The 25,756-nt window shown below is 45.8% G+C and overlaps 1 protein-coding gene across 1 annotated transcript in view; it reads right to left on the bottom strand.

Moving 5' to 3' along the window:
- Positions 1–25,467, bottom strand: part of LOC126094520 (myotubularin-related protein 13) — a 223,730-nt gene extending 198,263 nt beyond the window's left edge. The window contains 1 exon segment of the mRNA XM_049908937.1: positions 25,034–25,467. Coding sequence (XP_049764894.1) covers positions 25,034–25,088 — 55 coding nt within the window. The 5' untranslated portion in view covers positions 25,089–25,467.
- Positions 25,468–25,756: the final 289 nt, after the last annotated feature.

The following is a 25,756-nucleotide window of genomic DNA, read 5'->3' as shown; positions in this document are numbered from 1 at the left end:
GTATAGTACAGGAAAATTTTAAATCCAGTGTATTAGAATCTAAGTCCACTAAAACACACTAAATTACTAAATATAACTATTATTCCCATTTAACAATGTATTTACATTTTTCAGTAACGCAAGATTGGAAACCAAATTTAATTTTCATTCTACTTTTATGTCCATCACCTCACAACTTTTCTTCAATTTCTTACTCAAATTAATGTCTGAATCCCTTGTATCCTGGAGACCGACGTTCTCCCCTTTTTCTTCCTTTCTTGTGGTTCCAATTCCACGATCCGTCATGGCAATCTCTCCTCCGATATCCTTTTCGAAAGTCCATAACATGTGCATTGTTTTTCTTCCCCACAAAATCAATAATCAAATTTGTTACATCCATTTTCTTCCCAATGACTTCATTTGTGACCCTTTCCCAATTGGGTATCCCCGCAGACCATCTCCAGTAGCCCTTTCAGTTGCCATCAATCTTTTCATTAACTGGGATTTAATTTTCCATACTTCATAATGCTTCTAATAATAATTTGGAAGATCTTTTCCAGTTTTACAACTTGTTCCTGGTGTATGGGTTTAAAAGAATAACTTGCAAACTTGTGTAATACATCACCCTCTGTCAGGGCCACACCAAGTTTTCGACACCAAGAGTTCTAATATCTGAAGAACTACACTAACTGAAAACTACACAAGCCAGAAATGTCAACAGTATACGTAATGCGTCAAGAGAGCAAACCGAGAGAGAGCTATGCCTAAACAAGCAACTTTCTGCAAGTGGCTGAATATTAGGTAGTCTGATGTCTAAACAAGTGAATGCACAAGTTACAGTCAGCAATTGCATTACCTTCTCACCTCACTCACTAGGGTATCTTTCCAACACGTATGACACGGACATGCCCTGCAGGCGGCCAAATTGATCATTTCACTGGCTGCCAGCACTGTTGGCTCCACATCCTTTGTTACATTGGTATTATTGGCAGGTGCGGATACCAAATCCATGCCCAATTTAATGGGCACACAAGGATGATAATGCCTGGGTCTATGTCTAAAATGCTTACAAAGGGTGGAGAGACATGCTGGAAGCCCAGCCAGCAGTTCCACTGGAATGTCAGTAGCTGCAGATGCAGCTGCCAGGGCCAAGAGCAACGCAAAACGAGCCAGCTATTCTTTGCCATGTTCAAAGAGCTGCTAAGCTGCCGTCAAAAGGAGCAGCTCAACTTCCATTGGTTGCTCTAACCGCACTGTGGAAGATGAACACTGCAATGACCTTAAGTAATAATCATGATACAGGAGTGGCAAGCCCATTGCATTATACGATGAGGGAAAAATACTGAAGTCGTCTGTATAGTTTGTAGGCCCTGAGTTGGTTCCTTGGGTGGTGGCAGGCTATGTTCATGTCACAGTTATAACTGGTTCCGTGTCTTGTTAACTTATTGTCTCTGACCACGACACCAAAAAGTTGCCAACTCTTGTGTTAAGACTATAATCACTTCTGTACTTCCCAGTTGATGCCCAAAATACAGATCAAAACACCAACACACCTCAAAATGCAGATCCAAAACACCAACACACCCTTCTGACAACAGCGCGTAAAACATGATTGCAGGAGGCAAGGAGTAAGGCACAAGAGATCCAACAATGTACAGGGCCATCATCAATGTGGAAACTGTGCCAGACTACGGCCTTTTACTAAGGCTGTGCTGTGCTGTGCTGTACTGTACACAGCTAGGAAGTGCAGAAGAGCATTATCCACCGGCATGGTTTGCACCCCCTGTCTAATTTGAGTCTTAAATGTACTGACCATCCATTCTGCCTCTGAGATTTATGGTGAACAGGAACGAGTGGTGGTCAGGTGTTTTATGCAACTACAGTGACAGAAAACTTTGAATTGCAAATACAGTTGTGAGTGTCCTGAGGATGGATTTCGCTATTGTGGTGGACACCCATGCTATAAAGAGGAAGTTCAACAGGGCGTTCAATAGTATCAACCACATACACCCAAGAAAGGAATCGGCAAAATCTCTATACCACAACTGAGCCACCCAAGGCCACAGCAAAACCTGGGGACGGACCATCTGGTTCTCCAAACGGGCTTAACTCTGTCTCACTAGATGTTTGATACAGGTGCTTATCACAGGCCAATATACAAACCATCGAGCTAATACTCTTATGCGAGATCTACTCCAGTGAAACAAATGCAGCAACTGGAGAATTTATGAATGGAGTGAAAGCGGGACTACAATGCAACACTACAACACATTATGAGGTTCTTTCATTCTGAAATAAGGTCAAAAGTTGGGATGGATGTCCTTAGCAAAGCACAAAAGCCATCCAATTTGAACTGCTGCAACAATGCTGCACAACCTGTTGCTACTGCTACATCTTTGGCAGTGATGGAAAATTCTTGCAGTGTCATTTCTAAAGTCTTGTCAACTGCAAAACAAACTGTGTCTTCCCTATCAAACTGCATATCAGGCCCTGCGGGTTACCTGGACAATTGATCAGCATTAGTGTACTGTGTGGTGAGGCAAAAAAAGGATACCATAAAAATAATTGCTGAGAAATAATGCTCACACTATTGTCCATGGCCCATCTTGTTAGGGAGCCCAATGGTTTGTGATACATGAGCAAGTGAAATCTGAAGCCACACAGAAAAACTTGAAACTTTTTAACACTATAGACAACGACCAGTGCCCCTTTCTCTAGCTGGGAGAAATTATTTCAGGTTGGAATGAGAGTCTTAGATGCATAAGCAAGTGGTTGTTCTCATCTGTCCATTTCTGTGGAATAGTTTGGTGGCAATCCCATGCTATTATGTGCTAGTAGCCAGTATTAAGGTTTTCTTTGGATCAATTGCAGCAAGTCAAGGGGCAGACCATAAGCAATGTTTTAGTCCAAAAAAGCTTGGTGACAAGAGTCTGGCCAAACAAAACTCACATATTTATAATGGAGCTGATTTAGAGGGTGTGGGACTGCTGAAGCATTTGGTATGAGTTTACCATAATAAATCACCTTGGCAAGAAACAATTGCAGCTCCTTCAAGTTTCAAGGGATGGGAAACTTATCAATTGCTGCGATGGGCTCATCGAGTGGTTTAATGCCCTCTTTATTAAGAGATGTTCTAAACACTTGACGCTGTGTGCACACATTGTGCACATTTCAAACTTACAATGCAGACCAGCCGCCTGCAAGTTTTCCAAATGTTCTTCCCTGTAACAATTAAATCATCCAGATGTGTTGCACCTTCCAGATATGGCGAATTCTCCTCTCTATAAAATGCTGGGAAATTCCTGGGGCTTGGCCAACACCGAAAAGCAATCTAATAAACTTATAGAGGCCACATAGTGTACTAATAACAAGTACCTGCTGCGACTCAGCATCGAGGGCAACTGCAGACGTGTCTCTCTCAAATCAATCTTCGAAAAATAGTGTCCACCAGCCAACCTCGCCACTAACTCCTCTGACCACGGGATTGGATTGACTTACATGTGGCTTTAAAATCGTCACACTACCAAATTGCCCCACTGAGTTTTCCAGCCACCACTATTGGTGTTTCCCACTGACTCAATGCTACAGGTGAAACAACCTCTTAATTCCCGTAGTCAGTCTACTTCAGCTTGAACTACATCTCTCATACTGGATAGCGAAGCATAGCAGAACTTGTGGATCGCTAATGGCTTAAGCTCAATGTGGGCCATAAAATCCCTTGCTTTATGCGATGTTGGCTCAGACAACTGTTTTCTGTTAGATCGCAAAAGTGATTCATGGTCATGAAAAGAAATAAGTGGTGACACTAAATTAACATGATCAACAATATGGAAATCAAATGCTGCAAAAGCATCCAATTCAAAATATGGCTCATGATACATAGCCAAATTGATCAACAAGACCGCAACCCCAGTACCAAATTGAAAGTCAAAACACAATTACAGCACAAGCTTTTGAGCCATTTGCCAAATACATGAGCTTTGCGCAAAAAGCGCATTAATAGGTAACGGGTCACTATTGCGAAATGAGTGCTGTGTAGGACATACAGCAGCAATGTGCCCCCTTTGATTACACTTGAAACAAACTATTTAAATGCAGACATTTCTGGCGCTTATATTGGGTGTGACAATCGGAGCAAGCCTTCTAATTTACGGGATCTTCTGAATGTTAAGGACGGACGGCCATTATTGTCTGCTGTACTGGACCAGGACTTTCGATGACTACTGCACCTTTTGTAGAAGGCTGGTCCAATGATGGGGAAAGCTTATTCCTACTATCTACCAAAGTTGCTAAACGGAGCTGCGGTGAGAACATTTTTTGACAACTAAGGTTGACCCGGGCATATCTGTCCCAAGTAAATGAGACCCTGTTGTGTCATCTGACAATGTACTGTGGGAAGAACTACAACCTATTTCCACATGTCCCATTCATTGCAAAAAAGACTTCCTGGGCCGGCAAAGACAGCTCATGCAACCATGCTAATTGGGCCACATCAGCTAGAGACGGATCAGACGATTCTTTAGCCTTCACTTAAAGCAACGTGTCTGGGGCTAATCGAATCATCACATCATAGATAATGGATCCGTATAACATAAGCCACACTGAGTACAATTAAACTTACAATATCTAGACCAGGAGCAGCCAAGATTTCAGCTTGCGGGCTGTGCCTGGGTCCGAATTCCAAAGTGCTCAGCCTGACTAGCACGTTTCCCCCCACTGCCACGTCATGCCATCTGAACGTGAGGAGATGGAAGAGGGGGAAATCAGTGAATGTGTCACATTTAAATGGCAATGCAGTCACACTACACGACTCTTTTATATTCCATATTTCTCAACAACACAGACCACAAACAAAACAAGTTTTCAGTATTATTTAATTATTTTTGATGCACTGAACACACAAAATTTTTATTTGGTACAAACTGGCAGCATGCAGACAGAGCAGAAAATCTCACAGTTTCACACTCAAGTTGCCACATAATTGTGACTGTTTAGTCTCGTAATCGAAAAAAAAAAAAAAAAAAAAAGTCTTTCACACACATACGTCGATCAAAATTTTGCAACCTCATTACGGAGACACTACCGGAGGAAAGCAATATAGACGTCCTGGACAGGTTTTGCACTTTGTCCAGGCTGTATCACGTTGCCAACAGCAAGTGTTCTAATGTTCAAAGAACTAAACCAATCAAAACCATATATAAGCAAGAAACATCAAAAGCACAAGTAACATTTCAAGAGCACAAACAGAGAGAGAGATCCCAAACAATCAACCATCTGGTTGTGGTAGAATATTTGCAGGTCTCACTTCTAAACTAGCAAACACAAGTGAATTGAGGCTGCAGCCCCCTTAACTTTTCACTTTCATCCACATGGGCTCGTTCCAACACACACAGCATGGGCACACCCTGTCGGCAGTCGCCAAGACCATTTCACTGGCTGCAAGTATTGTTGGTTCTGTGTCCTTCATCACCATTACATTATCGGCAATGTGTAGTATGGGCAGACCCATTACCTGCATGAGACAGTAAGCCAGATGAGCCAGAACTCACGCCGAGTTCAACTACCACGACTTTACCTTCTGCGTCGTACTGAGAGTTGTTGCTGAGTGTTCAGTCGATAGACATCCTTTGCCAGCCATGTGCTGAATGTACCCCCACACACATCACTACAAGGTTTTGGACTTTCTGCTTTCCACTGATTGACTCACATGGTGAGTTTTTGTCTCTTCTCATGGGGTTCTGTACTGAGGTTATTATCACGCCACTCGGTACATGAAATATCCACGTTGGCAGTGTAGTGTAGCAGTATTGTCACACCTGTGCATATACTAAAACTGTTCAACTGCGTAACTGCTGAAGAAATGTGGACACAGGATAAAGGAGTATCTCTTCATTACAATGAAGGTTTTTACAAACATCTTAGAACAGTATTTCCTAATACCTGGATTAAAAGTGGGGCAACCTAATGTACATAATTTATATACTAGTCAGTTGTAACATCTGGAATACGGGAATGGATATGGCAGAGTTTAACATGCCAATTGCCGGTGGGTCCTAAATATGGCCTGCAATTCAGGTAAATGTTGTGAGGTGCAAGATTTTACTTTGTTGTCAAAGGTTTCTGTAATTTGTGTCACTAAGTTACATTTTCAAATCTGTACCACAATACACACACAATCCGTCATTTAACATTGTTACCAAAAATATCAAAAACTTGTTCCTTGCGACTTTTTTCAGCCCAGTTTGATTCAGTATGTCTTCATAAATGATCTTACCTAAACATCTAGTCTTCAGCAATCTTCTGGTGCAGCACACTTCATAAGGTCTACTCTCTTCGTATCTCTACTGCTTATCATCAAAATTTCACTTCCATATAAGATTCCACTCAAGACAAATACTTTTAGAAAAGGCTTTGTATCATTCAAATTTATATTCCATATTGACAATTTCCTCTTTGCCAGAAATGCCTTATTTGCTATTGCCAATCTTTATTTTACATTCGTATTACTTCAGCCCTTGAGAGTTATTTTGCTGCCCCAATAGTGAAACTTAGCAATTGCTTTTAGTGTACTATTTTTAATCTAATTCCCTCAGCATCAACTGATTTAATTTGCCTACATTGCATTACTATAGTTTTTTCTCAATATTCATCTTGCAACCTATTTTCTAAGACATTATCCATTCCATCAATTGATCTTCCAAGTTCTTTCCCATCTCTGACAAAACCACAGTGCCATTAGCAAATGTTAAAGAAGTTTCTACTTCTCCCTGAACTACAATTCTGTTCCCAAATATCTCCTTGCTTTCTTTTACTACTTACTCTACACACAGATTAAATAGTTTGATGGACATGCTGCAACCTTGTCTCATTCCCTTCTCAACAACTGCCTTCCTCTTTCTTATACTACTGTATGATAGATCTCATTATTAATCAATAGGACATACAGCATTTAGTGTATTGTTCAATATATAGTAGCTGCTTTCATTATTAATCTTATAATTACATTCACGTTTATTCATTTCACAGTCATTATTCCTTATCCAACACTATTTGGAATAATTACATGCCCTGTAAATGACAAATTACTTATGCTATTTCATTTACAAAAGTATGAGTCTGAAATTTCATGTAAACATGTTGTTCTCTCATTGAAACAACCACTTCTAATCCAGGAAGATTGACAGTTCACTCAAATGAGACTGCTTCGCAAAATTGAAAAATACTATGTGCTGTCATGGCCAATTACTGAAATTGTAAACAATTCTATAGTTAAGTTCGAGTTTTCATGGAGGACAGTATCAGTCAAAATTTTGTATCAATGTTTGTTAATGAAAAGCTAATTAGTAATGTTGAAGAAAGAGTACTGGTTGTTAAGAGTCATTTATTAAGTCATAAGAGTGCAACACAACTCCAAGAGATAGTCCACATACTTTCTGCAGAAATGAATACAATGTGTTAGATTGCTTATCAATAATCGACGCCTCCACACGAGCACATAAAGTAAAAATATTTACCTATATGAAATTTTCTTGTTCTGAAAGACTTCATCTAATTACTTGCAAATATTAAACAATGGCTAATCCAGGATGGAATGTAACAATATTATGCGAAGGAAAGTTGCTACTCACCATACAGCAGAGATGCTGAGTCACAAATAGGCACAACAAAAAGTCTTTCGCAATTAAAGCTTTCGGTCATTGGCCTTCGTCAACAGCGCACACACACGCGCGCGCACCTGCGGGCGCGCGGGCGCACCCGCGTGTGTGCGCGCGCGTGCGTGTGTGTGCTGTTGACGAAGGCCAATGACCGAAAGCTTTAATTGCGAAAGACTTTTTGTTGTGCCTATTTGTGACTCAGCATCTCTGCTGTATGGTGAGTAGCAACTTTCCTTCGCATAATATTGTTACATTCCATCCTGGATTAGCCAATCTGCAACACATTAAGCATCCCTAGAAGCACTAGGCTGGAAGACACAGAGGGACAAAGGACATGCACTAAAACTTAGATCAAATGACAAAACCCAACCCTCACGAATAAAACATAAAAGTAAATCAGCCGAAGGGGCGTTGTCAGATAAAATTAGTGGATACGAGTCCGGTAACCCAAGATTTCCTCGCTGGGCAGTCAAAGTGGGACAGTGCACCAGAATATGATCCACTGTCAACCGGGAACCCCACCGACACTTCACGGTGCAGGAGGCAACCGTGGGACACCTAAGCATGTCCAATGCGTAGCCGGCAGAGGACAACTGACTCCCTGTGAGAATACCACATGGAAGACTTCTACACATTCGTAGTCTCCTTAATGACACACAGTTTGTTGTGTGTACTGTTATGCCATTCCACCTCCCAAAGCCAAAAACCCTACGGCGTACATCAGGACACAGGTCAGGTTCAGAGATGATCATCTCCAGAAGCAGTTTCTGCGTAGCCTGTTTGGCCAGCCTGTTGGAAAGTTCATTGCCTGAGATGCAACATGTCCTGGGATCCACACAAACACCACTGAATGACAGAACTGGTCCAGAGCACAGATGGACTCCTGGACGGATGTTACCAAAGGATGGAGAGGGTAGCACTGGCCAATAGCTTGTAAGCTGGTCAAGGAGTCAGTACACAGAAAAAAATGATTCCCCAGGGCATGAACGGATATACTGAACAGAAAGTTCTTACAAAGAGGCAGATAAAATAAGTGAAAGAGTTAGATGTCTTTGGACAATCCAGTCAAAGTAATGAAACGAAGAACATGAGCAGCTGCTCAAGCGTCATCCGCTAAAATATCCTGTAAAGTAGATAGCAGAGACAGGACAACACGAGATTGACTAAAATCGGGACACGACAATAAAACATGGCGCACTGTTAATGCATGACCACAAGGGCACTGCGGGGCTGGGTCACCGGAGAGCAGGTAGCGGTGGCTAAACCGGCAATGCCCAATCCGCAACCTGGTCAGAAGGAACTCTTCTCGCCGAGAAGTTGGGAATGGTTTGACTGCCCAGAGCTTGTTTCCTTGAAGTGAAGGACCAAGTATCCCACCACAAGGACACAACCTCTTACAAACAACCCCACTAACGTCTGATGACGGGACACAATGGGAGGCTGGCCGAGGCAGGAGGACTGCAGCCTTGGCTGCAGCATCAGCAGCCTCATTCCCAGGCACTCCTACATGGCCGGGAACCCACAGAAAGCTGACAGGAGAGCCACCCTCAGCGAAAGAATGGAGGGACTGCTGGATCCGTTGCACCAAGGGATGGACCGGATATGGAGCTCCAAGGCTCTGAAGAGCACTGAATGAATCAGAGCAGAGTACATACGATGAATGGCGGGCATACTAAACGGCCTGATGGAGAGCAAAAAGCTCGGCCGTAAAGCTGGAACACTGGTCGAGGAGCCGGTATTTAAAGGTGACGGCCCCGACGACAAAGGCACAGCCAACACCATCGTCAGTTTTGGAGCCATCGGTGTAAATAAAGGTGTGACTGGCAAGTCGTGCACGAAGTTCGACAAACCGTGAACAATACACTGCAGCCGGAGTACCCTCCTTCGGGAGCGAGCTGAGGTCGAGATAAATATGAAGCGGAGCCTGGAGCCAAGGTGGTGTCGGGCTCTCACCCTCTCTGAAGGTGGTAGGGAGGGCAAAAACCAATTGTCGAAGCAGGCGACGAAAGCGAACTCCAGGGGGCAGCAGGGCAGACACATACAACCCATACTGATGGTCGAGAGAATCGGCGAAGAAGGACTGATAAGAGGGGTGGTCGGGCATTGACAACAGCCGGCAGGCATACCGACAAAGCAGTACGATGCGCTGGTAGGGCAATGGTAATTCGGCAGCTTCAGCATAAAGACTCTCGACGGGACTAGCGTAGAAAGCTCCGGTCGCAAGACGTAACCCCCTATGGTGGATGGAGCTGAGACGGCGTAAGAGGGATGGCCGAGCAGACGAGTAGACGAGGCTCCCATAATCCAGCTTTGATCGGACTATGGACCGATACAAGCGAAGCAGGACAGTGCGATCCGCTCCCAAAGATGAACCACTAAGAACTCTGAGGACATTAAGGGAATGTGTACAACGAGCAGCCAAATATGAGACGTGCGGAGACCAACAAAGTTTCCTGTCCAGTGTGAGCCCTAGAAACTTAGTTGTTTCCACGAATGGGAGAACAACGGGACCGAGATGTAAGGATGGCGGAAGGAACGCTTTATATCGCCAAAAGTTGATGCAAACCGTCTTCTCTTCAGAGAACCGGAAGCCATTTGCCACACTCCATGAGTATAGGCTGTCTAGACAACGCTGAAGGCAGCGCTCCAGGAGGCATGTTCGCTGGGCACTGCAGTAGATCGTGAAGTCATCGATAAAAAGAGAGTCTGAGACATTAGGTGGAATGCAATCCATAATTGGATTGATCGCTATGGCAAAAAGAGCTACACTCAAGACGGAGCCCTGAGGCACTCCATTCTCCTGGAGGAAGACGTCGGACAATACGGAACCCACACGTACTCTAAACTTTCGATCGGTTAAAAAGGAATCAACAAAAAGGGGCAGACGACCGCGTAGACTCCACCTGTGCATAGTGTGGAGGATACCTCCTCTCCAACAGGTATCATAAGCCTTCTCCAAATCGAAGAACACGGCGACCGTTTGGCGCTTTCGCAAAAAGTTGTTCATGATGAATGTCGACAAGGTCACAAGGTGGTCAACAGCGGAGCGGCGGTGACGAAAGCCGCATTGAACAATGGTAAGTAGCCGTCGAGATTCAAGAATCCAAACTAACCGAGCGTTAACCATGCGCTTCATCACCTTACAGACACAGCTTGTAAGAGAAATGGGGCGGTAACTAGAAGGAAGGTGTCTATCCTTCCTGGGTTTGGGTATAGGAACAACGACGGCGTCACGCCAACGCATGGGGACTTGACCTTCGGTCCAGACGCTATTGTAGGTACGAAGAAGGAAGCTTTTGCCTGCCGGAGAAAGGTGTGCCAGCATCTGAACGTGAATGGCATATGGCCCCGGAGCAGAGGACCGGGACAGTGCAAGTGCACGTTCGAGTTTCCGCATAGTAAAGGGAGCATTATAATTTTCCAGATTCAGCGAGTGGAAGGAAGGTCGCCGAGCCTCTTCTGCCTCTTTCCTGGGAAGGAAGGCAGGGTGGTAATGGCCGGAGCTTGAAACCTCCGCGATAAAGCGGCCGAAGACGTTGGAGATATCCACAGGATCAACAAGGACCTCACCACCTGAAGTCAGGCCAGGTACCGAGGAGTGGGCCTTAATGCCCGACAGCCGGCGCAGGCCACCCCAGACGACAGAAGAGGGCGTAAAACTGTTAAAGGAGCTGGTGAAAGAGGCCCAACAAGCTTTTTTGCTGTCTTTGATGACTCTACGGCATTGCGCTCGGAGTCGTTTGTATCCAATACAATTCGCCAACGTAGGATGGCGGCGAAAGGTGCATAAAGCACGTCGTCGAGCACGGATAGCGTCTCGACAAGCCTCATTCCACCAGGGGACGGAAACGCGACGTGAAGAAGAGGCAGTACTAGGAATGGAACGTTCGGCAGCATTGATGATAACAGCCGTGAGGTATTCGACCTGACCGTCACAAGTGAGAAAATCGTGGTCCGGAAAGGTCGCCAGGGAGGAGTAAAGTCCCCAGTCAGCCTTCGGTATGTTCCAGCTCGAAGGCCGTGGGGATGGGGTGTGGTGCAGGAGACGAACGACACAGGGGAAGTGGTCGCTCGAATAGGTGTCAGAAAGGACATACCACTCGAACCGACGGGCAAGAGTGGTAGAACAGATCGAGAGGTCCAAGTGGGAGTAGGTATGAGTAAGAGTCCGAGAGGAAAGTCGGGGCGCCGGTATTGAGGCAGACAAGATTGAGATGGTTGAAGACATCCGCCAAGAGGGAGCCTCACTGACAGGATGCAGGAGAGCCCCAAAGGGTGTGATGGGCATTGAAGTCGCCAAACAATAAAAACGGCGGAGGAAGCTGAACAATCAGGTGCATCATGTCAGCCCGACTAACTGCGGATGACGATAGAGTGTAGACGGTACAAACAGAAAAAGTAAAGGCAGAAAGAGTAATACGGACAGCTATTGCTTGGAGTGGGGTGGTCAATGGGAGGGGATGGTAATAGACATCGTCCCGAACGAGCAACATGACCCCACCATGAGCTGGAATACTGTCCACAGGGGTGAGGTCAAACCGCTCCGAGGTATAGTGGGTAAAAGCAATACGGTCAGTTGGGCGCAACTTGGTTTCCTGGAGACCAAGTATGAGGGGACAGTGCAGGCGGAGGAGCAGTTGTAATTCCTCCCGATTAGATCGAATACCTCTTATGTTCCAATGTAAAAAAGCCATCGCTAGTCAGAAAAGAGGGCGAACGAAATGGGTGAAGAGCTGGTCACCTCGACGGCCGCGGAGGTCCAGGTGTCGAGGGAACATAGCTACAACCGGCGGGAGGCAGATCCTGTTCCATCGAATCATCGCCAGCGGCGGCCGCTTTCCCGGGTTGCATAGGACGGGCAGCATCATTCGCCGACGAGAGGCCATTCGAGCGCCTGGCAGCAGAGCGTCCGGGCGAAACTGAACGGCCGGGAGCAACGACTCACGGATGGAGCGTCAGACGAAACACGCCGGCGTGGAGAGGAGGATAAAGATTTCTTCTTGGAGGCCTTCTTGGAAGGCCGATGAGGCACGGGGATGGTGGGCTGGACCCGAAGAAGGTCCTCATGCGCGGGGTCTGTTTTGGAACGCCGGACCTCGGAAGCCGGGGTCCGGGACGTTTCCCCGATGGATGCCTGAGAAGAGGATCGCTTCTCAGGCGGCGGAGGGGGAGGAGGAGGAAGGGTGGTCCCCGGGGCAGAGGGGGCAGGGTCCGCGAGGGAGGAGGATTGGGAAGGGAGGGATTTGGGAGGCGGAGGCATAGACCCCGAATGGGGTGAGGAGGTGGAGGGGGGACAGGATAGGGGTGAGGATACTGTGGAAGGAGTGGACACGACTGAGGCAAATGAAGTTGTCAACGTCACGGGATGGAGGCGGTCATACTTCTTCCTGGCCCCAGAATAAGAGAGACGATCCAAAGTTTTTAATTCTTGAATCTTCTTCTCCTTCTGATACGCGGGGCAGTCTAAAGATCTAGGCGAGTGGATGACAGGACAATTGACGCACCGAGGTGGTGGGGTGCATGTATGTTCCTCACGAAGAGGACGTCCGCAATCGCCACAAAGGGGCTCAGCCTCACACCGTGACGACATGTGCCCAAAGCGGAAACCGAAAGCAGCGCATAGGAGGTGGGACATAAGGTCGCACGTTGCACCGGTAGCACATCATCTTTACCTTCTCTGGGAGAACGTCCCCCTCGAAGGCGAGGATAAAGGCTCCGGTGTCAATGCGATGGTCTTTGGGGCCGCGCTGAACTCGCCGGATGAAATGCACGCCTCAGCGCTCCAGGTTGGCCCTGAGTTCCTCATCAGATTGCAGCAGGAGGTCCCGATGAAAAATAACCCCCTGCGACCTATTCAGAGCCAGATGCGGCACAATAGACACCGGGATGTGCCCTAGTCGGTCGCACGCCTGGAGCGCCGCCGACTGTGGGGCAGAGGTGGTTTTTATAAGAACGGATCCCGAACGGATTTTACTGAGAGCCTCGATTTCCCCGAAGATGCCCTTGATGTGCTGGACAAAGAACATGGGTTTGGAGGTGGCGAACGTCCCCCCATCGGTCCGAGAACAGACTAAATAGCAGGGGAAGTACTTCGCCCCAAGCCGGCGGGCCTGTCCTTCCTCCCAGAGAGTGGCCAAGGGGGAAAGGGCAGGAGAACCAGAACCAGTACCTTTCTTTTTAAAAGACTCGGCCGCAGAGCGACCTGTTACATGTTGACGTTTCATGTGCGAAACGTCCACCTCGATACCACCCACTCCGACCAGGGGACTCCCCACGGGCGCCACCCAGCCTCAGCAAGGGGTACCTGGCAGGATGACCGTTGCCGGGAGTCCCGATGCCCCAAGGAGACGGGCATCTACTCCTTGGCCGATGTGGGGAGGGTGCAGCTCAGGTATCGGCAGTACGATCCCTGTGTTGTCAGGGGGCTACAACCTAGAGGGTACATGATGACCCCACCACAACGGGCTGGCTACCGTGCTGGATTTCGGGTGCCATGGAAAGTCCATCATGATCATAGGTGCAGATGGGGACGCACTATGGGTGTAACTTGTGCAACCCATCAGGCGTTTAGGCCCAATTTGAGGAATAATGGGAGTGGTTACAACGCCGTTACAATGCTGAGTGCCAGGGTCTTAGTGCACTGAGGACCAATGATACACCACGTAAGGCGTCCTTCTCCAAAAGGCTCGTACTTCTGTAGAATTTTGAAAAAGGAGGTCAAACCCCAAGGGGGGACCGTCACATGGAAGGCCGAAATGGTTGAAACTCCTTTTAGTCGCCTCTTACGACAGGCAGGAATACCTCGGGCCTATTCTTACCCCCGAACCCGCAGGGGGGGCACAAGAGGTGGCCACCAGCTCTGCAGTGAAAACACTGCACCCATCGGGCAAGGAATGTTGTTCAAAATGGCCTATGTGGATGTAGGCAAAGCCAACATGAGCATCAGCCTTCGAGCCATTGGTGTAAACCACTTCAGAGCCCTGGAACATGTCAAGAATCAAGAGGAAGTGACAGCAGATAGCGGCAAGGTTAACTAAGTCCTTAGAGCCATGTGAAAGGTCCAGGTGAAGCCGCGGCCTAGGTGTACACCATGGAGGTGTTCATGAATGAACCTCAAGTATAGGTGGTAAAGGCAAGGACTCCAGTTCAGAGAGAAGGGACTGCACACAAACTGCAATTGCAAGCCCTGACCTAGGCCACCGATGAGGGAGATGAACCACTGTGGGGAAAAGGAGATGGTAATTCGGATGCGCAGGAGAACTACAAATGTGTGCACCATAACACGAGAGCAATTGCGCATGCCTAACTTGCAATGGAGGTGCTCTGGCCTCCACTAGCACGCTGGTCGCCTGACTCGTCCTAAAAGCTCCTGTCACTAGGCGAATGCCACAGTGATGCACTGTGTAGAGTAAACGCAACGCTGAGGGTGTCACCGGTGCTGCCAAACCATAAACGAAACTGCCATAGTCAGGGCGGGATTGAACAAGGGGTCTGTAGAGTTGCAGCAGCGTAGAGCAATCTGCACCCCAGTTGGTGCTGCTCAGGCAGCGGAGGGCATTGAGGTGCTGCCAGCACTTACGCTTAAGCTGACGAAGGTGAGGTAGCCAAGTCAATCAGGGGTCGAAAACCAGTCCTAAGAATCTATATTTCTCCACTATCAGTGAGTGTATCATATGAAGGTAAAGTTCTGGTTCCGAATGAACGGTACGGTGCCGACAGAAGTGCGTGACACACGACTTTGCTGCCAAAAACTGGAAGCCGTGGGCAAGAGCACATGACTGCACCTTGTGGATGGTTCCCAGTAGACGCCGCTCAGCAACACCAGTGCTGGTGGAGCAGTATGAAATGCAGAAGTCATCTGCATACAGAGAGGGTAAGATGGACAGCCCTACAGCTGCTGCTAGACCGTTAATGGCCACTAAAAATAGTGAAACACTCAATATAGAGCCTTGCGGGACCCCATTCTCCTGGATATGGCGGGAAATATCGGAGGTACCAACTTGGTCATGGAAAGTATGGAGCGACAGGAAATTCTAGATAAAAATCGGGAGCAGGCCTCTGAGACCCCACCCATATAATGTGGCAAGGATATGATGTCGCCAGGTGGCGTCCTACGCTTTGCACAGATCAAAAATGATGGCAACAAGGTGTTGGCATTTGGAAAAAGCTGTTCAGATGGCAGACTTAAGAGACACAAGATTGTAAGTGGTAGAGTGGACCTGACGGAAGCCGCCATGACATGGAGCCAGTAGGCCACGTGACTCCAGGATCCAGCCCAACCGCCGGCACACCATACGTTACGTTCCAGCAACTTACAAACAATGTTGGTGTGGCTGATGGGCCAGTAGCTATCCACATCAAGCGGGTTTTTGCCGTGTTTGAGCACCAAAATGATTGTGCTCTCCCGTCATTGCGACGGAAAGACGCCATCGCACCGGACCTGGTTGAAGATAATGAGATGTCTCTTGTAGTCAGATGAGAGGTTTAATCATCTGACTGTGGATCCAATCCGGAGCTGTGTCGAGGCAATGTGGAAGTGCGCTGAGGAGCTCCCACTCCATAAAGGGGGCATTATAGGGTTCATTGTGGCGTGTAGTGAACGAGAGGACTTTCCTTTCCATCCGCCGTTTGTGGGTGCTAAAGGCTGGGGGGGTAGTTCTCCGATGTAGAGGCATGAGCATAGTGCTCAGCAAAGTGCTCGGCAATCGTGTTTGTGTCAATACATAGCAAGCCACTGACGGTAGCACCAAGGACACCTGTTGGGGTCGGGTACCCAGAAAGATATCTGATCTTCGACCAGATTTGGGAAGGTGATGTATGGCCACCCAATAGTCGACACTTACCTCTCCCAACACTCCTGTTTCCGTCGCTTTATAAGCTGGCGTACATGGGCACGGAGCTGCTTAAAGGCCATCAGATGCTCTAGGGAAGGGTGTCGCTTATGTGACTGTAGAGCTCACCGACGCTCTGTAATTGCCTCAGCAACTTCCGGCAACCACCAAGGGACTGTCTTTTGCCGGGGGCACCCTAAAGAGCGAGGGATCGTGTTTTCTGCTGCAGAAATGATTGTAGTAGTCACCTACTCAACCATCATATCGATGTTGCCATGTGGGGCAGAGTCAACAGTGACATGAGAGCTGAAAGTTTCCCAGTCCTTGTTTAAAGCTCATCTGGGCAGGTGTCCATAGGTCTGACGCTGGGGCAGTGACAGGAAGATGGGGAAGTGGTTACTACCACACAGGTTGTCACATGTGCTCTCCAGTGGATAGATGGGAGAAGTCCTGGGCTGCAAATTGATAAATCAATGGCCGAGCAACTACCTCAAGCCACAATGAATGTGTGGCGGCCCCAGTATTTAGAAGGCAGAGGTCGAACTGAGGCAGTAAAGTTTCAACATTTTTGCCTCGGCCAGTAAGCACAGTGTCACCCCATAAGGGGTTATGGGCATTAAAAACTCCCAAAAGTAGGGAAGGTTTAGGGAGTTGATCAATCAGTGCAGCTAACACATTCAGGGCTACTGCACCATCTGGAGGAAGATATACATTGCAGACAGTTTTATTTCCTGTGTCGTCCATATTCTGATAGCCACAGCTTGAAGATGGGTTTGAAGGGGCACAGGTTCACTACAGACTGAGTTTAGGACATAAACGCAAACTCCACCTGACACACTATTACAGTCGCTACAGTTCCTGTAATGTCCCTTACTGCCGCAGACGGCAGGGGGGGAAGGCAATGCAGAAAGCAGGTGTAAAGCTTAACAGTTGCCGTAGCTCAGCCAGATGGTGGAAAAAATGCTGCAATTCCACTGGAGGATATCATCATCGTGAGACTGGGAAGGCATGGAACATTCAATGAGACAGTTTACACCTCAGGGTCACCTGCTGCCACTGACTTTTTGCCTTAGCAGTCTATATCCAATGTGTCTGAGGGTCCAGCGAGATCTAGGCCCTCAGCAGAGGCCAGAATCTCAAACACTATCCTCAGATGCAGAACTTGTAGGTAGCAATGGCGTGAGTGGCACAGCAAGTTCCCTGTTCTTAGGGGTCTTCTTTTTCGATTTCTCGCACTGTTTCTTGGGTTTCCCTGGCTGGGAGGACTTCACTGAATCAGTCTCCGGGACTGAGGATGAGCGTGAAGCCCTACAACCAGTTGTTTTGGGCTCTTCAGCTGCTAGTGGGGGTCATCTTTCCCACTAGCAGAAACCTGGGAAGGGAGTGACCCAAGGGATCCCTTCCTAGTGAGAGGAGTCTAAGAAGCCTTACCCTTCTCTGGCTCAAAAGTGGGGACTGAAATCCCTGATAGTTGGGTAGGTGTTGCACTCACAGTAGGTGGTGCGGAAGCAACAGGGGGGGGGAAGTGCCCCCCACCATCAAGGAGGCAGGTGTAGTCGCCCGGTTCTGAGAGGTGACAGGAATTCGAGGAACTGATGGGGCGAGAACTGCTCTCGTAGTGGCGGCGTATGAGGAGATCATAGCCACAGGATGTAGGCACTCAAATTTTCTCTTAGCCTTTTTGACACAGATGGGAGGCAGGGCACATGGAGTATTGGGATGCGATGGACGTCCACAATCTCAACAGGTGGGGCTGGAAATACAGCCGGAAGACATATGGCTGAACTTCCAGCACTTAAAGCACTGCATTGGGGGAGGGATATATGGCTTGACATCACAGCGGTAGACCACCACCTTGACCTTCTCGGGCAACGTGCCACCCTCAAAGGCCAAGATGAAGGCACTGGTGGCAACCTGGTTATCCCTTGGACCCAATGGATGCACCGGACGAAATGAACACCTCGCCACTCAAAATTGGCATGCAGCTCGTCGCCTGACTGCAAAAGAAGGTCCCTGTGCAATATGATACCCTGGACCATATTTAGGCTCTTATGAGGTGTGATGGTAACAGAAACATCCCCCAACTTGCCGCAAGCAAGTAACACCCATGACTGGGCAGAGAATGCTGCTTTTATCAAAACTGACCGAGAACGCATTTTGGACAAGCCCTCCACCTCCCCAAACTTGTCCTCCAAATGCTCCACAAAAAACTGAGGCTTCATGGACATGAAAGATTCCCCATCAACTCTCATACATACGAGGTACTGGGGTGAATAAGTTTCACTGCCATCCTTAGCCCGGAATTCCTCCCATGGTGTGGTCAGGGAGGGGAACAACTTAGGGTCATATATTTTAGCATTAAAGTTAGACTTAGAGACTACTGGCGGCAGACCGTCAGCACGAGATGACATACTACGCTTCGTGGCGTGTCATCCACCCTGATTCCACCCACTCCAAACAGGGGCCCTCCCCACAGACGCCACCCAGCCGCAGCAGAGGCCACCTGGCAGGATGGCCATTGCCAGGAGACCTGGTGCCACAGGGGGATGGGCATCTACTCCTTGGCACACGTGGGGAGTTAACGGCGCAGGCATCAGCAGAGCAATACCCGTGATGTCAGGGGGCTACAACCAATAGGGTACATGGTGGACCCACAACAACAGACTGGTTACCATGTTGAATATGAGGTATAAAGAAGAGCATGGTCATTGTAGACACAGGAAGTGACACTGGATAGTGCATGGTGGAAAACGCACCCAGGAAAGTGCCCTCGCCCAAGAGATGGAGAATGGGCGGGACTGCAATGCGACGATGAGAAAGTGGGCTAAAGATCTCAATGCACCATATCTGGCACCCTTCCCCAATTGGCTCGCTCTTCGGGAAAATTTTGAAAAATGGAGGTCAAACCCTGCAGGGGACCATCACAAAGGCGAAACGTGCAAGATTCCTTTTCATCGCCTCTTACGACAGGCAGGAATACCTCGGACCTATTCTTACCCCAAGACCCACAGGGGGGTTCCCATGTTTACTGATTGATTGATTGAGGGGGTTTATGGGAAAAACAGCAAGGGCATCTGTCCCACAGTTCCAAAGTTACTTGTGGAAGAGAGAGGTTCCACTAAAAGTGGACTGATTCAGTCGGAGGGGTCTAACTATAAAACGAGGACACTGAAACACACACAGCAGAAGGCATAAAAGGGTAGAGACCAAACCTAAAAACTGGAAAAACAGAGGGATAAAAGAGTGGTCTTTGCATAGGGGAGTGGTCATGGGTCATAAACCTAGAAAACATGAAGAGAGGCTCCAACCACAACCACCCTGCCCCTGCTCCAGGAGTAAGACAAAACCTTATATCTGAAAACAAAAACCACTTTCACGAAGTAAATGAAGGACCAGTTCAAGCATCTGTGAATCGTCTGCTAATATTAAAGATATGGAATTTGGAAAGCTATACTTGTACAAAGGGCCAAAAGAAGGGGACATTCCACCAATATATGGAATACCATCAGTCTGGCTCCACAGCCACATTGTGGGGGTGGCTCATTACCAAGAACTGACTTAACAGCCCCCCCCCCCACATCCCCTCTATGGTATTCATAGAAGCCCCTGTCTCATAATTTTTGAACCCTGAACTATGGTTCACTATTAAATGATTGTACCCCCTCTCACACTAACCCCTATAAGAAGAAAAAGCATCAGGAACTACAGTAGAAATCGGTTCTATAAACCCCTCAATTAACCCCACTAATTCCCTCTTAGTCCACCCCTCCACAAACCTAAAAACCACATTCCAAACACCCACCCCCGATACAACAGCCCCCCACACCCTGACACCAACCACAGACTTACCCCTCCCATACTTCCTTTTCCCACAAACTGCAACTCGTCCACCTCCACCACAACCCCAGGCCCACCAAACTTACCCCTGTACTAAATACACTCCGAACACACTTCACGACAAAACGAAAACCAGTCAAGCACACTCCTCTCACTCACACCAGTCTCATGCGCATAAAAACTGTGAGAGGATTTATAACAAAAGTAGTACATCAGCAACACAATCTCGCACATGCCCAACCTAGACTTGTTGAACCAAGAAATGCGACGTATGGAGCACTATAGGTTATACCTACGGCATCACCACATATAACCGTCCCTGGTCCGAGACGCCAGAACTTTTGCCAATTTCATGTTGTGACAACAAACAGTACACTTCACGACCTCCACCAACAAGCAAAACATCTGGAGAAATACTCCATCGGACTCGCCCCCATCTCAGGATGCAAATGCACGCTGTTAATTTTATCAATCATATTCATACCTAACAAGAGCATCAACAAATTAATTTACTCAAATTAACACATGACCTACAGCGAACAGCACTACAATAACTTTCACACGACAAACACTAAATCGTTAACTCACTGAAAACAATTCCTCTCCACACGCAGCCAAAACCAGAACCACCCAGAACAAGCAGTAACACCAAACTGAACCAAATACACCATACATCACGAAACCCCTAAACACACCACCAGAGGGCACCACGAACAGCAACACAACACCACCTACAAACACGCCACACTTGCATACCAAACTTCATGCTGTCATAACGTCACACACCACAACAGCCTTACGTCACGGATCAAAGCCAACGGGTGGGATCGGACGCTTCAGTCGACCCCAATAAAGCAACAGAATACACGCAAGAACCAATGTAACACACACAGAGGCAAATCACTATTTCCCCATAATCTGTCAAAGAATTTAAGAATGTAATTATCTCCCTCAAACTTAACAATTTTCATGGCGCTAATAATATCTCAAGTAAAATATTAAAGAATTGCTTTTCACATATAGGGCCTATTCAATGTAGTATTCAGACACCATAACACTATTAAAGGGAATATTACCAGACAAATTAAAAATGCTTCTGTCAGACACCTGGGTCGACAGAAGCGTCCGATCCCACGCGTCGGCTTTGACCCGTGACGTAAGGGTGTTGTCGTGTGTGACGTCATGACGGCGCGGAGTTTGGTTTGAGTGTGGCTGTCTCCAGTTCTATTTTATCTTATTTTATTTACTTTTCTGATCTGTTCGTTCTATCTCGTGAGATTTTTTTTTTTTAATTTAAAAACACTTATTACTTATTTTAATTATCTGTTTCCTCCAATTTCTGTTTTAATTTATTATATTTATCTTTCTGATCTGTTCGTTCTATCCCGTGAGATTTTTTTTTTTTTAAAGACAGAAAACACTAATCAGCTACTGAAGCATCTTTATCTTCTATGGGTTGCAGGGGTTACGACCCCTGGGGAGGTGGGTGGGTATTCATGCATGGCTGTCTTCACTTACACATTGTAGCTACGCAAGGCGTCTAAATTTGTTTATATTTAGTTTGCCCCCCACCCAAAACACCCCATTTCCCGCACTTGCCCCGTAAGTGTCATTAGGCTTCTTGTGGAAAGTGTGTGTGTTTGTTTTTGTTTCCGCCATATTTGTGACGTCATGGGCCAAAGCAGACGGGTGGGATCGGACGCTTCCGTATTTCCAGACACCTTTATAAGAAACATAGTAAGACAGATAATAATTACCTTTCAAGGTTACTAACTCCTCAAAATTTTTGGAAACGATTACGTCTGCAAGAACGACAACAAATCTCTCTCAGAATAAGTTAGGCTCACTTAATGTCAACTTGTACTTCAAAACAGTCTCTACACAGATCAGATCAGAATATTTCTCAGTCATGAATCATATTATACAAAATTAAAGTGACAAAATATTGGCAACTGGTATTTAATAATGCAGTTTGGAGTGGTCTCCTAGGGAAGTAGAAAAGATTATAGTATCAGAGAACTTTCTGGCATCTTGTTTTCATCTTATCTAAACACAAGGACGCAGAGTTACATTAAGAAACTCGGGAAGTGTACACAATAAAACAGAATGGCCCCTACAGACATCCCACAGGCATCTATAATGGTTCTGCCCTTGTTGCCTGCAAATCATCTTTCCTCAAACATCTATGAAGCAGGACTAGTTCTCCTTGCTGATCACCCAAGCATTACATGGTGGACAAAATTCAACCGGAAGAGAAAATTCATAAAATGAGACACATGTGGAACTGACCCCGATAAGGAACATCACAATAGAAAATGCTGGAACTAGCACCTTAGGTGTTGATGCAGGGCTGTGATCAATTTACCACACTGTGAGATTTGCTTTCCTGTTCCAGAGTTTCTCATGTTAGGCTTTAGCTCTTCCACTGTGACAGGAGTGTATGAACATACCCGGACCTTCAACTGGCCCCACAGGAAAAAAAAAAAAAAAAATCACAGAGGGAGAGAGATCTGGTGATCGAGGCAGCCATAAGATTGTACTGCCTCTGCTCATTGTCTTCTCCTCACTGAAAACCTCATGTACTTCTGACAAGTTTGTCAAAATAGTGTGTGCTACTGCAGCTATTTTGTCTTGTTGAAAATATCAATACACTCATTCATCTTCTGAGATTTGTTAAACAGTTTTGTGAAAGAATTGTGATATGATGTGGAGAGATATCAAACTATACAACAGCTCTTCGAAGTACTGATCGCATGATGCATAATGGTCAGTAAATATGTCTGCTCCTCTCGCTCACTCAAATTTAATGACACAGTGAAGTAGTACTACAGACAGTGTGTCTGGGGGATCCCATGTGCAGGCATGTAACAGCAATGGACTAGTGCATCGAAAATCATTGTTTTCACAAATTTCTGTGCTATGCAGTTCTCCCGCTCATTTACAAGGGTCAGTTATGTTTCAGCTTTATTTTGTCCATTCAGTATAATCATGGTTAATGCAATAACTTGGATACTTGAAAATGTAACTAATGCCTTCTTGTTCAGAGACATTTTGGGCTTGTAGCTGGTTGTCATTAACTACAATCCACAATGTTTTCACCGACAGGTACTCAGTCAGAATATCTATATGTAATTAAGAGGAAACCAGTTGCAAGCCTGAAATGTCTTAGAACATTCAATTTGCCAGGAAAATATTAACATTTTCTCAACAATTAATAACTGGTTCTCTATAATTACAATTTGAAAAACAACATTCATACATTTATACAAGACTGAAAAATGATGTGTACTATCCGTCACTTAGCCTCAGTGTGACCCAGAAAGGAGTGACATATTCAGTCACAAAAATTGCGCACACACCTGACTCAGGTTTTCCTGAAAAAGTGTATAACTGTAAAACTGATTTGTCTCTGATCATAACAAGAGGCCCCAGTTATGATCTACACAAAATGCAGATAGTGGTATCTAACTAATTGAAAACTGTACACAAACTAAGACCACAGAAAGAGAGGCAAAAAGAGGTGCATGTAATTTTACAACACTTTTAACTATTGAATTAAGTTAATGGGAAAGTGTTGGACCTTCAATATGGAGTAATGAGTCACGTACAAAAACTTTAATGATACCTTCACATTTAAAATAGCCCTAAATTACCCAATTTCCTCCGCAAGGCATTCTATAAAGGTTTCAACTGAAAGACAGCAGATTATGAAATATGAAGGCATTCACTCAGCAATGTTTCTTTATACAACACATGAATGAGAGAGGGCGACCATGTAATGCTATGTACAGTAACACCCAACACACATTTAACAAAGAATTTTTTACATCAATGAATATATTTGTTGTTTTACAATCCATTTGGAGAGGGAGACAAATCATATACTTTATTTCAAAGCACTGGGAAACAATTTATTGGAATTAGGCCTATGGAGGAATAGATTCTGATACTGATTCTGTTTATAGCCCAATGGCTCATTAACCTTTCTCATACAGGTAAACACAAAGTCCCCACAACTAAGACTGTTTCAGTAAGATAGTAATTACTTTAATAACTCCAATAAGAAAAACAATAGAAATATTGGTTTAGTGGAGATAAAAATGATGTTAAGCAATATTTAATATCGTTAAGAAGGTAACAGATGCGTTTTCATTACAACACAACAGTGTGCACCTCGGCTATGTTCATATTCGGAATTCTTGAGACGAAGACTGGCAATTACAATGATTTGTTTTGTCACGTTAACCACAAAAGTTGACAGCCGACAACGAATCCGATGTACAACGAATGCTGTAAGCACTTAAGTAGCAGGATACATCTCCTCCCACTCAACACAAAGTCGGTTCTAGTAGCACCATATGAATGAAAACGTCCATTCTCCTCCAAAAAAAACCTTTGGTAACCTAATTTTCACTTACTTACGATAAAATACCATTAAAAATTGTAAAAAAAAAATTGTGCTAGGGCGTTATGTCGCTACTGCTATATATCGCTTCTGTGAGATTTTCTGACAGTCCGTCACATATTGAGTTTCGTTACTGCACCAGAAGCATGACGGCTGTCGCATATTAACCTCAACAATAAATTGCACAAGAGCCAGTTCTCGGCAGTATCAAGATAAAAATCTTTAGTAGCTTTTAATTACGGTCATCAACCTTAAAATAAGTCTGACAGCATCAGTTGTCAGTGACAGCTGTGGAAAAATATGAAACAATGACAACTGGTACTTACTTTCTTTTTCGTGATCGTATCCAACTATTACGAAATAATCAGCCAGCCGGGACATCGCAAGAAACAATATCCGTAGTCCCGTCTCATCGACTCCACTTCATTTATACACATACGGCTGCCATTTTCCTAGCCAACCAAACAGGTAACCAATACCTCCGTCTAACAGCAGACACCACAGCATTCCTAATCAGAATCAGATTGATAGCGCAGGTTTAAAAGTCTAATCCAACGCTTGTATAACTACTCATTTACTTTAAATGTTGATACAACACTCTTGTTTCTTCTACTACTGACGGCACCATTCTACAGTCACAAAAAAAGCGAAACACATCGACGCATCGACTACTCGCAAGAAAGTAATCAACTTTCCTGAAGCCTACGCCCTCTCTGCATACATTTTTATACACATTATGCAAAATTTCTTTATGTAAATGCCTACAAGAATTCATTATACCTAAATACAATGTTGACATTCGATCTGTTTATATATCGATATACACCATTTTCAATCGATACAAGTCCTTGCATTCCACCACGATAGCCGTCACACTTAAAAATAAAAGTTTCGCTCATGTCGACGCAAACTGATGTTCATCGCTCTTTGGCACAACTGCTTCTAGAATTCAGTTTGTAACGATAGTTTACAGATTTTCCCATATCAAACATGAGGTTGCATATGAAAGCCACACACCTGGTACAATTCCGTTTCCTACAAACCTTGGG

This window comes from Schistocerca cancellata, chromosome 8 (assembly GCF_023864275.1).
Source record: "Schistocerca cancellata isolate TAMUIC-IGC-003103 chromosome 8, iqSchCanc2.1, whole genome shotgun sequence".
In the NCBI taxonomy this organism is placed as follows: Eukaryota; Metazoa; Arthropoda; class Insecta; order Orthoptera; family Acrididae; genus Schistocerca; species Schistocerca cancellata.
Note: the sequence above shows the minus strand (reverse complement) of the source record. Positions and strands in the feature narration are given on the sequence as shown.